We start from the raw sequence: 16,215 nt of genomic DNA on the forward strand, positions 1-16,215 counted from the left end.
ATCACCTCCCTAACAAACAGAAAACATGCTCGTCACCGTTGTAAGCATCCCTGGTGTGATTTATTGCCATCATCACAATATTTTGTTTGGAGCTGTAAACCTCCAGACATAAATCAAGTCATTAGAAGGAATGACGTTTAATCCTGCAGAAAAAGCCTCAGTGGGCTGAGCCGTTCTCACCCAGCCAGCGAATCATTCATTCTAGAGAGGATGGCTGCAAACACACTAACACGGGTGGGCCCTCACCTCTGCTGCACACAGATGTGGAAGGACGGAGGCCTGAGTTGGGCTGCTTTTGTTTTGTGGAATTGCACATTCTCGACTGCAAAGTGATGCCCAAAACACGTGCCCGGCAATCCAGACAGGAGTCTTAATTCGGAAAGAAATGCACACAGCCGGGAGGGGCCAAGTCTGTGCCTGTGATCTGTGCTCGTCGTCCCGAGAGCAGCTGCTGGTTGGACTTCAAAGGAAGCAGAAAAACAGCTCAGAACATCTTCTTCAGCTCTCTGTTCACAGTGACCCTCGCCACCCTTCGAGCAGCTATTACATGGGGACCGTGTTCTCTTTGCAAAGTGGGCAGGTCTAATTTCCAGGGCTTTGCTGCTGATTCGCAGGCCAAGGCTAAGAGGAGAACTGAGCCTTGAAGGGAATGTTCAAGGACCTCAGACAGTGCCTGCCAGGAATCCGGCAGCCCCTGCCCCACCCAGGCAAACACAGACATCACGTTCCCTGCAAAGGGTGCCTCTCAGAGTGACATCCCCCAAATGCCAGGAGGATCAGATGTCTGTGCTCCCGAGGATGGCCTGGGGCTGCTGTGGTCAGCCCCTTGTGAGCCCAGTGTGGTCCATTACTGATTGGACCTCTGGGTGCTGAGCTGGGAGGAGCCAAGGGCTGGCCAGCCAGAAGGGAGAGAAAGTAGGTTTTAGCCAGGTGTCCAGGGAAGGGGCATCTCCACAGCTAGCCATTGCCAAGGTCAGGGTTAATGCCTTTCCTCTTGGAAAAGTGATAGTCACTCAGTCGTGTCTGATTCTGCAACCCCATGGACTGTAGCCCACCAGTCTCCTCTGTTCATGGAATTCTCCAGGCAAGAATACTGGAGTGGGTAGCCATTTTCTTCTCCAGATCTTCCCGACCCAGGGATTGAACCTGGGTCTCCTGCACTACAGGCAGATACTTTACCATCTGAGCCACCAGGAAATCCCTAAAAGTGTTAAGTCACTCAGTCATATCTGACTCATTGCAAGCCCATGACTGTAGCCCACCAGGCTCCTCTGTCCATGGGATTCTCTAGGCAAGAATACTGGTGTGGCTATCCATTCCCTTTTCCAGGAGATCTTCCCAACCCAGGGATCAAACCTGGGTCTCCTGCATTGTAAGTGGATTCTTTACCATCAGAGCTACCAGGGAAGAAGAGCTGACCAAATCCTCGGGTCAGAGACTTCCTGAGCTGCTGGTGGCCCAATCCTTGACTGGATCAACTCCACTTCCAAGGACCTGTCTTGAGGTTCTGGTTAGCTGTGAATTGCATCTCTCCAGACCAATGGCAGAGAACACCTGGGTTGACTGCCAGGGTCCCCTGCCTGCCCTTTGCCATCTGTGAGTCACCAGGAACTGCATTCGGCTCAGGGACACAGAGGATGACCTCTGAAATGCTGCTGTCCCTTGAGGGTCTTGGCTGGGCTGGAGGAGACCCTAGAGACAGGATGGGCCTGGGTGGTGCTGGAATCAAGGCCAGGGACCCCTCTGGGCATGATCAGTGGCCATGCACGGCCATCTGGGACACCCTGCTAAGGACCAGCGCTTCCATCTCTGAGCCCCTGGGCAGCGCTCTGTTGGAACCCGACTCCCCCAGGGGGCCTGGGGCGCCTCCTTTACCGAGCAGCCCCTGCAGCAGTTGGGGGTGGGGGGACACTTCAGGGAAGCATCAGCTAGAAGGATTTGCTTTGTGGCTTTTCAGGGTATCGCAGGCAACAGCCGTGACGGGTCTGACAGCCACAGACAGCTCAGTAATTGACGCAGCGGCTGGATTGTCACATCCAGAAGCCGGCCAGAACCAGACCGATCATTATCTTGCGGTCGGGCCACCGTGGTAATGAGGCTGCCCTGTCGGCAGCCTCTGATGACCTGACTCGGCTCCAGTGAAGAAGCGTCTGTCACAGGCCTGGGCCAGTAGGTGTGGTTGGCATTCTTCCTGCAAACAGGCAGCCCCTTGGTGGGTCTACTGCAGCCTCGGGCTCCAGAATGACTCCCTCATTTTTATTTTCTGGTCACCCCCGATGGAAACTCACCAATATTTAAGCCAAACTAGGCCCTTTCCTGCAGAGCTGGCTGGAGAGCAGTCACCAGGGGCCCTGACAGCCAAACAGGAGGAACATTACATCCATCCATTTAACCTGGCCACGGCCACTCAGAGCTGAAGCCGTGGCTCCCCACAGGCTCAGGACAAAGGCAGGACTCGGGCCAGGCTCACTGCCGGGGCTTCAGGTAACTGGCTGCCTCAGCCCTGCTCTCTGTCCTCGGAAAGTGCTGGTCCCACACTGTCACTGACCCCCCAGGAGCCACAAATGTGCCCCCACTTATACACCTGCTAACCCTGTCCTCCCTTCTTCCCCCTCCTTCAGCTGTAAATCCATCTAGCTGATGCTTCCTTGACATTCTCCCCCAACCTGCTGCAGGGGCCACTCGGTGAGGGAGGCACCTCAGGCCTCCTGGGGGAGTCAGTTTCCTACAAAGGGCTGCCCAGGGGCTCAGGGATGGATGCGCTGGTCCCTAGCAGGGCACCCCAAATGGCCATGCATTGGCAATCATGCTGATCGTGGATGTCTGCCGTTGGGAGACCCATCAGCATTTCGGACTCGGCCAGGATCTGCCTCCCTTTGCGGAAAGGGGCATCAGCATCCACCCACTGCTTAAGTCAGAAGCCAGCATCCCTGACTCTGCTCCCGGTCAGTCCCTGGGTCCTGCTGATGCAGGGAGCCGGCTGGTACCAGCCCATGAGGTCCCAACTCCACATTCACACCTGTAGCTTGGAATCTGCCATGGTAGGAGTATTTACACCACGGAAATCAGCAAACACTACCAATTAGGCTCCTCCCCACCCCCACTCCACCACCCCCGGAGCCAGTGGTTAAACCTTAACCAGCACGCCCACTGCTGACTATTCCTCCTGAAATAGTCTTCACATCTTTCTCCACTTTCTTTAAGATTTTTTTTAAAGGAACATCTTTATTGAATATTACAATACTGCTTCTGTTTTGTTTTTTGGGGTTTGAGGGAGTTTGGATGTGAGGCATATGGGATCTTAGCTCCCCAACCAGGAATCAAATCTGCACCCCCTGCATTGGAGGGTGACATCTTGTGCACTGGACCACCAGCGGGTAAGATCCCTTTTCCTCCATATTCGGCCATCCTCACCTGGGTCCAGGCCTCAGACATCTCCGCCTGGACAATGGCAACATTCGCTGACCAGACTTTCTGCTCTGTTTTCAACTCTTCACCTCAGAATGACCCTTAAATTCACAATAACGCTCAGCTTAAACCCCTTCTAGGCATCCCCTCAGGGCTTAGGAGAGAAGCGAAGGACCTTCTGCCTTTGCCCTCTGCAGCCTTGGACCTGCTGTTTCTTGATGCCCTTCCATGAAACCTGATGTCACGGTGCAAGGCCACCAAAGTCTGCCTGAGATGCCCTCATTACCCACGTTTGGACTTAGTTGCTCAGTCACATCTGACTCTGCAACCCCGTAGGCTATAGCCCACCAGGATCCTCTGTACGTGGAATTCTCCAAGAAAGAATACTGGAGTTGGTTGCCATTTCGTACTTCAGGGGATCTTCCTAACCCAGGAATCGAACCTGCATCCCTTGTGTCTCCTGAACTGCAGGCAGATTCTTTACCCATGGGGCCATTGAGGAAGCCCAAGTGTCAATTAATTGTCACTACCTGAGGGAGACCTCACCTGATGCCCTGGGATTGCTGGCATCCCCCACCACATGCTGCCTACCACATCCTAAATTGCCCCCTCACACATGGAAGGCTGCTGTTCAGTGCCTCACCTCCTCACTAGACTGAAAACTCCATGAGGGCAGAGCCATGACTGTCTTGTTCACAGCCAAGACGCTGTCACCGGTGCCTAAGACACTGCCTGGCACATGCAGTGCTCGGTGTGGGGCGAATGGACAGATGGTGGCCGCCCGTGCGACTGTGACTGTCACGGGTCTCATATGCAGGGGAGGCAGGGATGGGGGCCGCCAGGGGCCACCGTGGCTTTGCTGGCAAGTGTCATGAACTGGGTTCTTTCTCATCTGCAGCAGCATTCACTCGCTCCTGCTTATCCTTCCAGGCCCAGGTTGAATATGTAAAAGGAAGAAAAAAGCGGGACTTGCTCTAAAGCATGTGCCACATGCTCTCAGAAACTGTGCCTGGATGTGAACACACCCTCCCCACCCAGCGCAGGCCAGAACACACAGCAGGAAGCACACAGGTGCACTCGTGGTGAAACACAGCACAAGACCTACCAACTCCTGCTCTAATCGATGTGCACACACGGCAGTGTAGCTGCGTGTGCATGGCATGTGCATGGGGGCCACACACCCCCACCCCCAGACACGATGGAGTCACCCCAGACTCGGACAGAGGGGAGCCTCAAAGTGGGAGCTGAGGACCCCTCCCCTGAGAACAGGCAGGCACACAGAGGATGCTCAGGGACACCCCTCCCCCAACTGGGTGATGGACAGAGGTGTGGGGGTGGGCAGCAGCACAGCTGTGAGCTTTGCAGAGAAGCTAACAGGCTGGCTGGTTGACTGACAGGCAGCTCTGATGCGCCACACTGACAGCTCCAAGGGAATTCACAGCCAAGGCTGAGCTGACAGGGAACTACTCAGCTGAATCGTGGATCCTAATCACAGGGTTGAGGGGATGGAATCACTAAACAAAGCAAGGAGCAGTCAGAGCCGTCAGGTGCCCATCTGCCCAGAACGGGAAGATTTCCACTTCCCTCCCCTGCAGGCAGGTCCCAGAGTCCCTGCGCTGGTGCAGGAGCTGGGCTCAGGGAAATCCAGGCGCTGCAAAGGTGCCCAGGTGATGGGAGCATCACGAGCCGGGGGCCTCCATCCTCTGAGCTCTCTCTGGACCCAGCACCGTGCATCACTTCATTTACACATTTGCAGACCCACAAGATAGGTATTTTCATCCCCTTTACCAGATGAGGACACTAAAGCTCAGGGAGGTTAAGTCACAAAGCAGTGTTCTCATTTTCTTTTTTTCCTCTTTTTACATATACTGACTTGTGTGTGCATGGTTAGTCATGTCCGACTCTGCGACCCTATGGAGTGCAGCCCGCCAGGCTCCTCTGTCCATGGGATTTTCCAGGCAAAAATACTGGAGTGGGTTGCCATTTCCTCCTCCAGGGATCAAATCAATGTCTCCTGCATTAGCAGGAGGTCTCTTTACCACTGACCACCTGGGAAGCCCTTTAAATATACTGAAAGTCTCTCAATCATGTCCAACTCTCGCAACCCCATGGACTGTAGTCCATGGAATTCTTCTGGCCAGAACACTGGAGTGGGTAGCCTTTCCCTTCTCCAGGGGAACTTCTCAACCCAGGGATCGAACCCAGGTCTCCTGCATTGCAGGCGGATTCTTTACCAGCTGAGCCACAAGAGAAGCCCAATATACTGACCCCTTGTTAAAAGCTGTGACTCGGGGTGCAGTCTCTCAGTTAAGGGAGAGGAAACCCTTGCTCAAGTCTGGGCCAAGGGTCAGGGGTCACTGTGGGACCCCACTGTGAGTTTGGTTGTCTCAGAACAACTTGAAGAAGCTCCCCCATCCAGAGGCTGAGGCCAGAGGACAGGGCCCTGCAGGACCACCCACCGTCCTGCCTGGGAGCACGTTTGGCCTGACCCCTGCCTTTCCCCAAGGTCCAGGTTCCGACCCCAGAGCCATCCATCTTTGGGTTCCAGCAGCAGCCGGCACCTTTGTCTGGGGCCCCCCCTCTCTCCTGGAGCCCCATTTTCATGCCCTGGGCCCTGGGGGCAGCAGAGATGGCAGGGCTGTGCGCTGAGGCCCTAGCAGAGAACTTAATGAGTTGAATGTTCCAGTGAACACAAGTGAGAATTTAAGGCCCTTTGGTGAGGCTTCTTCCATCTGAATTCTGTGCCCTCAGTCCAAGCTGCCCTCTAATTGCTGAGAGTGTTTAAACTTCCGTTTTGCATCAAATCTGCATATATTAACAACCGGCCCAGAGGAACAGAGCAGCTCACAAGTAGGCAGGCAGAGGCCAGAGGGGGTTTGGCAGGGCTTGCCCCTCAAAAGGGCAGAGCCTGAGCTGGTAGGAAGAGTCAGAGGAGGAATGGCCACCATGGGGTCCCAGAGGCAGGCCCAGCCAGGGGCCCCCCAGGTAGCAGTGGGAGGCAGCCAGCTGAGTGTGTCCTTGCTCTGACCACCCAGACCCCCAAAGCCCGCATAGCCTGGGTGGGTGGACAGACCCTCGGCCAGGGCAGCACATGTCTCCATCCAGCCACTTGGCTGGCAGCTGCCACCAGATGCACAGACCCTCCCCAGGCTGCCAGGCTGAGCTGGAGAAGCCCTGCTGGGGGTTGGTGGACTCCAGCCAGAACCCTGGAGAAGCCCAACACCCATCCCCCACTCCAGGGCCAGCTCTCAGTTCAGGCAACATCAGCTTTTCCTCAAGCATTTATTGAGCTCCTGCTGTGTGCCAGGCCTGGTGCCAGACATTGACACAGTCCTTGTCCCAAGAACACAGAAGACTAACACAATCCTTTGTCACTGATTGGGCCACCCAATCCTGCAGTGCAAGTGTTCCCTCACCTCCTCTGGGCAGTTCTGGCCAGTGCTCTTAAAGCCCCCTGAAGTCACTCCCCCCCCCCCATTATGAGCTTGAATTGTGCCCCACTTCCCACCAAAGAGGTTGAAGTCTCAACCTCTAGTACCTGTGAAGGTGACCATAATATATATATAGGGTCTTTGCTGATGTCATCAAGATGAAGTCATTAGGGTGGGCCCTAATTCAGAATGTCCAGGACTCTGGCCACCTGATGCAAACAGCTGACTTGTTGGAAAAGACCCTGATGCTGGGAAAAACTGAAGGCAAAAGAAGAAAAGGGCAAAAGAGGATGAGATGGTTGGATGGTATCACTGATTCAGTGGACATGAACTTCAGCAAACTGGGAGATGGTGAGGGGCAGAGTCAGACACGATAACTGAACAACCAAAAAATTCAGAATGGCCAAGGGAGAAGAGACAAGTAGACAGGTACATAAAATAATCCTGTGAAGATGGAGACAGGGGGCACTTCCCTGGTGGTACCACAGTCAAGACTTTGCCTTCCAATGCAGAGGATGTGAGTTCAATCCCTGGTTGGGGAGATAAGATCCAACATGCCTCCTGGCCAAAAGACCACAACACAGAAGCAATATTGTAACAAATTCAATAAAGACTTAAAAAGATGGAGGCAGAGATTGGATGTAAACTGCCGCAGCCAAGGAACATCTGGGGCAGCCAGATAGCTAGACAAGGCAAGGAAGGATGCTCCCCTTGAGCATTCAGAGGAAGCAGGGCCCTGCTGACACCTTCATTTCAGACATCTGGCCTCCAGAACTGTGAGAGAATAAATTTTTGTTATTTTTAAACCAGCTAGCCTTGTGATACTCTGTTAGAGCAGCCCTAGGAAATTAATATACCTCCTGTGAGGGTCAAGTTTATATGTCAACTTGACTAGGCTATGGTGCCCAGATAGTTGGTCAGACACCAGTCTAGATGTTACTGGGAGGGAATTTTTTAGATGTGATTACCTTTAAATCAATGGACTTTAAGTGGACTTCCCTAGCGGTCCAGTGGTCAGCAGTCTGCTTACCAATGCAGGGAATACAGATTTGATCCCTGGTCTGGGAAGATCCCACATGCCATGGAGTGACTAAGTGCCCACACACTGCAATTACTAAAGTCCGTGTGCTCTGGGGCCTGCATGCAGCAACTGCTGAGCCTGCTTGCTGCAAATACTGAAGCCCATGCACCTACAGCTCATGCTCTAACAAGAGAAGCCACTGCAATGAGAAGACTGTACAAAGAGTAGCCCCTGCTTACCACAACTAGAGAAAGCCTGAGTGCAGCAATGGAGACCTAGCACAGCACCCCCCAATCCTTCTCATTAATTAAAAAAAAAAAAATAATAGACTTCAAGTAAAGCAGATTAACCTCCATATGTGGGTGGGCCTCATCTAATCAGTTGAAGGCCACAGGAGGAAAGAAGGCAGAAATTCTGCCTCCAGACGGCCCTCAGACCTGAGCTGCACCATCAGCTCTTCCCTGGATCTCTAGCCTGTTGGCCTGCCCTGCAGATTTCACCCAACCCCCACAATCACAAGAGCCAATTCCTTAAAATAATCCCCCTGCTATATGATATACAAATTATATATATATATATATATATATATATATATATATATATATATATCTCCTATTGGTTGTTTCTCTGGAGGACCCTGATTCAGAAACCTTTCAGATTTCCTGTGGAGTAGAGCCTAGCAGCTCCCTTGGGGTTTCCTCTCTGACCACAGTGGGAAGGCAGTACATGTGCCCTGGCTGCGTTTTTTTCCTGCCAGCATCCCCGTTTCACACCTTGTAGCTCATCACCACTTGTGTGAGGTCCTGCACACTGGCCAGCTGTGCAGCTGCCCCAGAGCAGGGAGGCCTTTCTCCTGGCACACGTGGAAGGTGTCTATTTCTTTCTAATTGAGATGTGGAAACAGCAGAGCAGGTGACGGCACTCATCCCCCAGAGGCAGCTGCCAGGGAACCTGGGGTGCGACCGATGCCTGGAGGCTGACTCTTGTACACGAGGGAACCAGGATGCAGTGGGGGATTTGCTTTCAATGTCCCTTCTGGCTCCCTCCAGCCTGAACCCCTAGAGTTCCTGGCCAGATGGGCAGCATAAGTGGATGTGTGGGCATGGGGATGTCTACCACGTGGACTAAGTCACTAGAAGAGCCAGGCTGTGGGAAAGGAGCCAAGGAATCCCAGCTCAGTGCAGAAACCTCTGGGGAATTCAAGGACCACGAGTCTGAAGCTCCCAACAGGGCAGGGTCTTTGAACTTCCACTCGTGTCCTGTGGCCTCTCCAGTTCTCTCCCATCTCTGCCCCACTTTGTAGGTCTGACTCCTTTCGGATGGCCATGCTTTCCCCAAGGTTGCAGTGTTTAGAGTGCCAGGACCCTCTCCCCACTGCCCGTCAGGGCCCAGGGCTAGAATTTGAGCAGCCAGAATAGCAATCACTCTCCTCAAATGACCCACCTGGGGCTAAGGGGTCAGGGGCTCATGAGGCAGCCCTTTCTAAGTACTTGGGTCCTGTTTGGACCCACATCAGTGTTGCCTGTCTACACAACCTGACTGAAAGACTGGTTTGCAAGCCCTACCCCCAGTGGGCCCTGGGCATCCAGGATTGGGGCTTCTGAATGCAACCCAGCAGGTCTCCCTCTTGTAATTCAGAGAGGAGTGGTGGGCAAGGGACCCTCCCCTCAACAGCCCACATGCTTGAAACCTCCCCTCCCCAGCTCTGCCTCAGGTCCAGGCTGCCTGGCCTAATTATAGGAAACTGGCCTCACACACTCTCACATCAGCCTCTGCCTCCCCTTGGCAGGTAACCAGAAAGCTTTTTCAGCCAGACGCTCAGAAGAAAACCTTCAGCCAATGAAGAGCTCACAGTGTGGAGCACAGTTGGCAGCCTCAATAACTCATGCCTTGTTTATTCTCACCGATGCTCACTCTTATCGTACTGCATGTGTTTCAACCGCTCTGCGAATGTCCTCTGTCCAGAGAGAGAAAGTGGTTGTTTATTTCTTACTGTATGGGGGGAGAGGGCTCCCTTAAAAGTTAATATTATGCTGAAGGGAGAGGACAGGAGACTCAGACACTGAAAGGAGAGTGCATACATGACTGACCCTGGGGGTTCCTGTCGCAGAGTGAAGGCCGGGGACAGGAGATGAGAGGCAGCGTGGTGACATTGGATGGAAGAGAGGGCGGGGCTGTGGCTTTCATCTGCGTTGTACACCTATTTGGGGGCTTAGCAGGTGGTCTTATAGTGAGGCCAAGCCCCCTCCAGGTTCCCCATGGCATGGGTTCCAGGGCCCCTGGTGGCAATACTTTCCCGGTTGTGCAGTAGAGGCACTTCCCTGGCTGGCTCCCCAGAGCTGTCCAGGGTCCTGAAATGCAGTCCTCTGGGGAATGCACAGACCACCGCCCGCGCACCACCCCCCGCCCCCGCCCCAAGTCTCAGATGCCCAAGACATCTCCTAGCTGTCACATCTTAGAGCTGCAGGTGGTCTTTTTTTCAACCTTTATCTGAGCAGTGCATGTAGAGCTACTTCCTTGATGGAAAAAGTAGGGACATTTAGCCTCTGGCCAATGGGGCCATTTCTGTTGCATTCCATTGTTAAGTTTCTTTATTCCAAAGTGGCCAAATGGGATGGGCTCACAGTCTTTGCAAACAAGCTGCCATAAGTTTAAGGGTCATGACCATTCAGCTTGTGGCAAATTCAAGCTCCATATAAAATCTGTTATTGGGTTTTCCACAAGGTAATCCTTTTTTTTTTCAAAGGGGGCAATTGCGGCCAGGTTGGCTTTGTTGGGGAAAAGTGCCCAAGAGGTCAGGAGACTCACGCAGCCCTGGGCTCTGTCAGCAAGAACTTTATTGCCAGCCCGCACTCAGAGCTCTGGCCTGACCAGCCTTGGAAAGCCCTTAGGCTCAGGGCCCTCTTGTGAAGTCTGCACAGATAAAAATGGGTCAGGCCTCACAGTCCACCACCCTCCAGGCTGAGGGAATGGTGCCAGTGGGAGGTCATGGCTGTAGAGGCTGTGACCTCTGCAAGCACATCCTTGTCTCACTTTGCCTGCTGGCAAGATGCCTTCTGTAAGTGGCTTCTCAGCCCCACTCTCGGCCAAATCTGGCATGACTCATTTGCTCCAGAAAAGGAATATAAATAAGCACCATCACACCCTGACAAGCTGACAGGATTGACAAGCAGAGTAAATTCCCGTATCTGAGACTCTGAGGAGGAGAGGTGATTTAACAGAGCCAGCTGCCGTCACCAGAAGAAAATAATTAAGGAAACCCGGCAGTGTGGAGGAAAACTGAGTGTGCAGAGGGGCCCTTCTGGTGGAGGGATCTGTGATCATCGGCTGCTGAAGGAAACCCGCGCATATCAGCTGGAAATGAGCTTAGGAAGCTCATCCTGGGGACAGGCCGCATAAAGAGAGAGTGCAGCGGGGGTGGGAGGTGGCTAGCCAAGGAAAGGAGGCTGTGGGCTGACTGGGGGATCCTGGTGAGGGGCTTAATTCTAGAGGCTTCTGCCTCAAGGTTAAGCACCCACTGCTCACACCCCACCCTCCTGAGGGGTGCGGTCAGTTCTACATGGAGCTTCCCTCTCTCCATGGAAGAGTCAGGAAGGCCTGTTTCAGAGCTGACCCATGCACACACGCACACATAATGCTCATAAGCTGGGAGATGCCCAGAAAGGTGTGGACACTCTGCCCTTTGCCCAGGGAAGGGTCAGTCCCTGGACAAAGAGGTCAAAGAAGAGCACTGCGGCAGAAGAAAGATGCAGTGTGACAAGCTATGCCTTCACTTGCACCTCTTTGGGGTCTTGGGAAAGGTCCTGGTAGGCTCAGGGAATTTAGGTTTCCAAACCGAGAGCTGACCTCACATCCTCCCACCCTCACTTGCTGATGAATGAAGAATTGTGGGCACATCCTCAGACTGAGCAGTATAAGGCCAAGGTCATAGCAGGGGCTGAACTTGTAAAGCTGGACCTCACAAGGAATCGGCAGAGTCCCTGGGTCAGGGACAGAGAGCCTGGTTGTCCCCTGGCCAGCTGGGCTCCAGACACTGGAACTCTGCAAGTGCACAGACACAACAGCGGAAGTGTTTCCAGAATAACCCCCACCCCACCCCCCCCCCACCAAGCAGCAGCCAGAACTCAACCAGGTGTGGCTTATGCAGTGCTCCATTGTGCCAGCTGGGAGCTGGAGCTCTCCGCTTGTTTAAAGGATCGTTGGTTCTGACTGTGACTCTGGCTTGTGGCAAAGCCTCAGAGAAGCCATGTCCACTCACATGGCACAGGGGCGGGAAGAGCCCAATGCCTCTGTGGCCCGGTAGGGATGGGGAAGGAGGCCAAGACTCCTAAATAGTGCCGCCTCCTTGAAGGAAATCCTCTCATCCTCCCAAGACCTCCCTTCAAATGGGCCAAATCCTCTCTCCTTGGCCAAAGATTTGCCTCTCCAAAGCTTACTTGTCCTGAGTGACCCCAGCCCCAGTGCAGACAAAGCACCTCCTTGGTGGGGGCAGAGGGGATGGGTCAGGGTGTGGCCACTGATGCACTGATCTCTCTCCATCTCCCCCTTGTCCCCAGTAAGGGCTTGCCTGCAATCAGCCACTATGTGGGGCTCTCCTCAGCCTTTTGGAGGAAACCAGGGTGGGCGGAACAAGATCAGCTCATCCTAGAGCTCCAGGACCAGCTAGTGGCCCAAATTGCAAAGCAGATGCCAAGGTGAAGGAACTTTCCAGAGCCAGTGGGGAGGCCCCAGTCCAAGGGGAATGAGTCCACTCCCAGACCTGTGTGCCAAGTACAGACACAAGTGTGCCATATTAACAGAGCCAGGGCATAGAGAGAAGATGGACAGATCTTCCTGAAGGGGCCCTTCCGTATGTCTTAATGACGGTGTGAGGTGGGGGCAGCCTGTGAGGTTCCCAGCTGCTCCATTGAGCAGGTATGTGGGAGGGGCACCTTCTGGACTCTCCAGGTCACACTAGGATGTAGGATGCTCAGAAGTTAACATCAGGTGGGAGCCGGTGGGACCGAGTCTTTGCTGCACCCCCACTCTCCACATGGGTCAGGGAAGTGGAGGGGCACTTGCACCATGCCTTGCCTCTCCTCCTGGCCCCCTGAACTGTTCTTTCATCAAGCTCACACCAAGTCCCCTCGAGCCCAGGCGCCCACAGTCAGGAACCTACAGGCAGGTTCCACTGCTTACAGGAGACCACGTGGTACTTCCACTGCCGATACTATCCTCTCTGTTTGCTTTTTAGGAATAAAGTTCAGCATCAGGCCACAGCAGCCGCACAACGTGAGTTCTGAGAGTTTGATAAATCTCAGCATGGGCGGCTTGGGGAAGGTTGGGGAGGCCAGGGAAGAAATTCAGAGCTCACATTAAATCCATTCTTGGAAAGAAAAATGTGTCCTGCCTTTCCCAGGAGCCTTGGGAACAAAGCCGGGGACCTTGGACCCATGAATTTCCCTTTCCCGTGGATGGCGGCTCCCCCCTGTGCTAATAGAAGCGTTAAATCTGAGCCTGGTTCCTTCAGGCCACCAGCTCCCCCTTCGCCTCCTCGCCAGGAGGTTGTTCCTGGGAGACCTGCGCCATCTCGTGGCCAAAATAACACTTGCTCCCCGCCCCCCACCCCAACCCCCGCCACACACACACCACGACCCTTGAGGGGAGACGGGGCTCTGGGGACTGTATGCGGGCTCAGACCAAAGGGGTTGCATCCTGCAGGGCCAGGCTGTCCCCTTCGCCCTCATTTGAGAAAACCTCAGTCCACAGAGGAGGCAGGGACCCCGGCCTTGGCGAGTGCCTGGTCCCGTGGGAGCCTTAGTGCCCAGCCAATCTGTCCACGCTACTAACCAACCTCTCTTCTCGCCCCAGGACCTCCCACCAGGCAGTTCCCAGGATGGTCCTTTTAAGGCAGCCACGGAGAGGGTCACCCGAGACTTGTCCAGCCGCGCCCCGCGGGGCCTGAGCCTGCGGATGTCCCAGGACCCTCAAGCTCAGCTGAACGTGGGGGCCCGTCTGCGACCCCGGCAGCGCCGCCGACGGCTGCTCATCAAGAAAATGCCGGCTGCGGCGGCCCTCCCAGCCAACAGCTCGGCCGGCACGTTGGCCCGGCCAGCCCCCGGGGCCCTGGACGGCCGCTGGGCCAGCCTGCGCGAGACCCAGCGGGAGCGCAAGCGGGTGATGCGGGAGGCGTGCGCCAAGTACCGCGCGAGCAGCAGCCGCAGGGCGGTCACGCCCCGCCACGTGTCCCGCATCTTCGTGGAGGACCGCCACCGCGTGCTGTACTGCGAGGTGCCCAAGGCAGGCTGCTCCAACTGGAAGCGCGTGCTCATGGTGCTGGCCGGGCTGGCCTCGTCCACTACCGACATCCAGCACGACACCGTGCACTACGGCAGCGCCCTCAAGCGGCTGGACACCTTCGACCGCCAGGGCATCCTCCACCGCCTGGGCACCTACACCAAGATGCTCTTCGTGCGCGAGCCCTTCGAGAGGCTGGTCTCCGCCTTCCGCGACAAGTTCGAGCACCCCAATAGCTACTATCACCCCGTCTTCGGCAAGGCCATCCTGGCCCGGTACCGGGCCAACGCCTCTCGAGAGGCCCTGCGGACGGGCTCCGGCGTAAGGTTCCCCGAGTTCGTACAGTACCTGCTGGATGTGCACCGGCCGGTGGGCATGGACATCCACTGGGACCATGTCAGCCGGCTCTGCAGCCCCTGTCTCATCGACTATGACTTTGTGGGCAAGTTTGAGAGCATGGAGGACGATGCCAACTTCTTCCTGAGCCTCATCCACGCGCCACGGAACCTGACCTTCCCCCGGTTCAAGGACCGGCACTCGGAGGAGGCGCGGACGACAGCCCGCATCACCCACCAGTACTTCGCCCAGCTCTCTACCCTGCAGCGGCAGCGCACCTACGACTTCTATTACATGGACTACCTGATGTTCAACTACTCCAAGCCCTTTGCAGACCTGTACTGAGGGGCGGGGCCAGCCCCACCCACTCACCGGTCCGCAGGGGCATCCCACACCTCCTTGGGGCCTCACCTGGGAGCTGAGATGTACCCAGAGCAACAGGGCTCTGAGGGTGGCGCAGGCCCTTCGGTGGGGGGGGACAGAGGCCCAGGCCTTGGACCAGACGCTGGCCCTCGTCCCATAACCCCCTTCCATACTCCTCAAATAAGGAAGATGCTGGGGCCTGTGGGGGAGGGCGGTGACCTGGACACTCCAGAGTCCCGGCTGCCCACACCCAGCTCCATGAAGAGTCAGGATGACCAGGGATGACCAGGGAAGTCTGAGGCCCAGTGGACGAGGGCCCCAGCAGTAAGGGATTTCCCTTAGCATTGCCTTGAACCAAACCGCAGGGTTTGCAGCTTTTCTACGACCCAGGGGGGAGTTTCCCTTGGAATGAGGTTTGAAATAAAGCACATGGTTTCCAGAGCAGGGGTGTCTATACTTTGTGTGTTGGTGCGGGAGCACAGGGACCCTTCCCCGGGGCTTTCTGGGTCTCTTTCTCCCTTGGGAGGATGGTGAGAGCCAGGCGCCTGCAGGCCCCGCCCAGGGCATGCGCAGAAGCAGAGGCCCCAGCAGTTCCGGTTCAGGGCCCGCAGTAGCGTCTCCACCCAGGCTCCCAAGGCCAGGACGCCACCAACGAGGTCCTGAGATCTCAGTACCGGCACACTTCATCCTGAAAGAAGACATACCTGTCCCCCGTGGAGGCCCTTCTATCAGTGCACTTTGTGGGGGCTTTCTGGGGACTGCCAAAGCACTGACAAGCTCTCCAGACCAACTGTCCTTTGGGGTTGCCCCTGCGGTCACTGCTCCACTGCACATGGGTCTCAGGGGCTGTGGCATTTCCGGGTGAGAATGATGCCACCCCTGGCTTGCTTTTCTATTTTATTTTATTGGCTGTGCTGGGACTTTGTTACTGTGTGCAAGCTTTCTCTAGTTGCAGTAGGAGGGTTTCTCATTGCAGTGGCTTCTCTTGTTGCGGAGCTCAGGCTCTAGAGGGCACAGGTTCAGAAGTTGTGGTGCATGGGCTTAACTACCCTGAGGCATGTGGAATCTTCCTAGACCAGGGATCGAGTCCGTGTTCCCTGCATTGGCCGGCTGATTATTAACCGCTGGACCACCAGGGAAGTCCTGTCTCTGGCTTTCTGAACCTCGGGATAAGCAGGGCTTTGGCCCAATGATGCCATCTGCAGACCCCCCAACACTAGCCTTGATCCCTGACTTCATTCTCCTGACAGAACACCTCAAAGCCACCAGGGTTGCCTGCTTCTATTTGAACCAGCACTGGCGGACGGAGGGGAGAAGCTGTAGAGGAACCACCTCCTCCAAAGGCTTACACTGTCACATGCAGAAATGGTTCTGAAATTG

At 55.2% G+C, this 16,215-nt stretch overlaps 1 protein-coding gene and 1 non-coding gene across 2 annotated transcripts; one reads left to right on the top strand and one right to left on the bottom strand.

Moving 5' to 3' along the window:
* Positions 1 to 1,124: 1,124 nt before the first annotated feature.
* TRNAY-GUA (transfer RNA tyrosine (anticodon GUA)) lies at positions 1,125 to 1,197 on the bottom strand. The gene has a single exon. It is a non-coding gene; the product is annotated as a tRNA-Tyr (tRNA).
* Positions 1,198 to 2,806: 1,609 nt separating this feature from the next.
* On the top strand, positions 2,807 to 15,284 carry CHST8 (carbohydrate sulfotransferase 8). The gene is made up of 3 exons (XM_055551134.1): positions 2,807 to 2,945; positions 13,094 to 13,179; positions 13,711 to 15,284. The coding sequence occupies exons 1-3, from the start codon at positions 2,807 to 2,809 to the stop codon at positions 14,815 to 14,817; spliced, it is 1,332 nt and encodes a 443-aa protein (XP_055407109.1). The 3' UTR covers positions 14,818 to 15,284.
* The last annotated feature ends 931 nt before the right edge of the window (positions 15,285 to 16,215 follow it).

This window comes from Bubalus kerabau, chromosome 17, assembly GCF_029407905.1.
Source record: "Bubalus kerabau isolate K-KA32 ecotype Philippines breed swamp buffalo chromosome 17, PCC_UOA_SB_1v2, whole genome shotgun sequence".
Classification (NCBI taxonomy): Eukaryota; Metazoa; Chordata; class Mammalia; order Artiodactyla; family Bovidae; genus Bubalus; species Bubalus kerabau.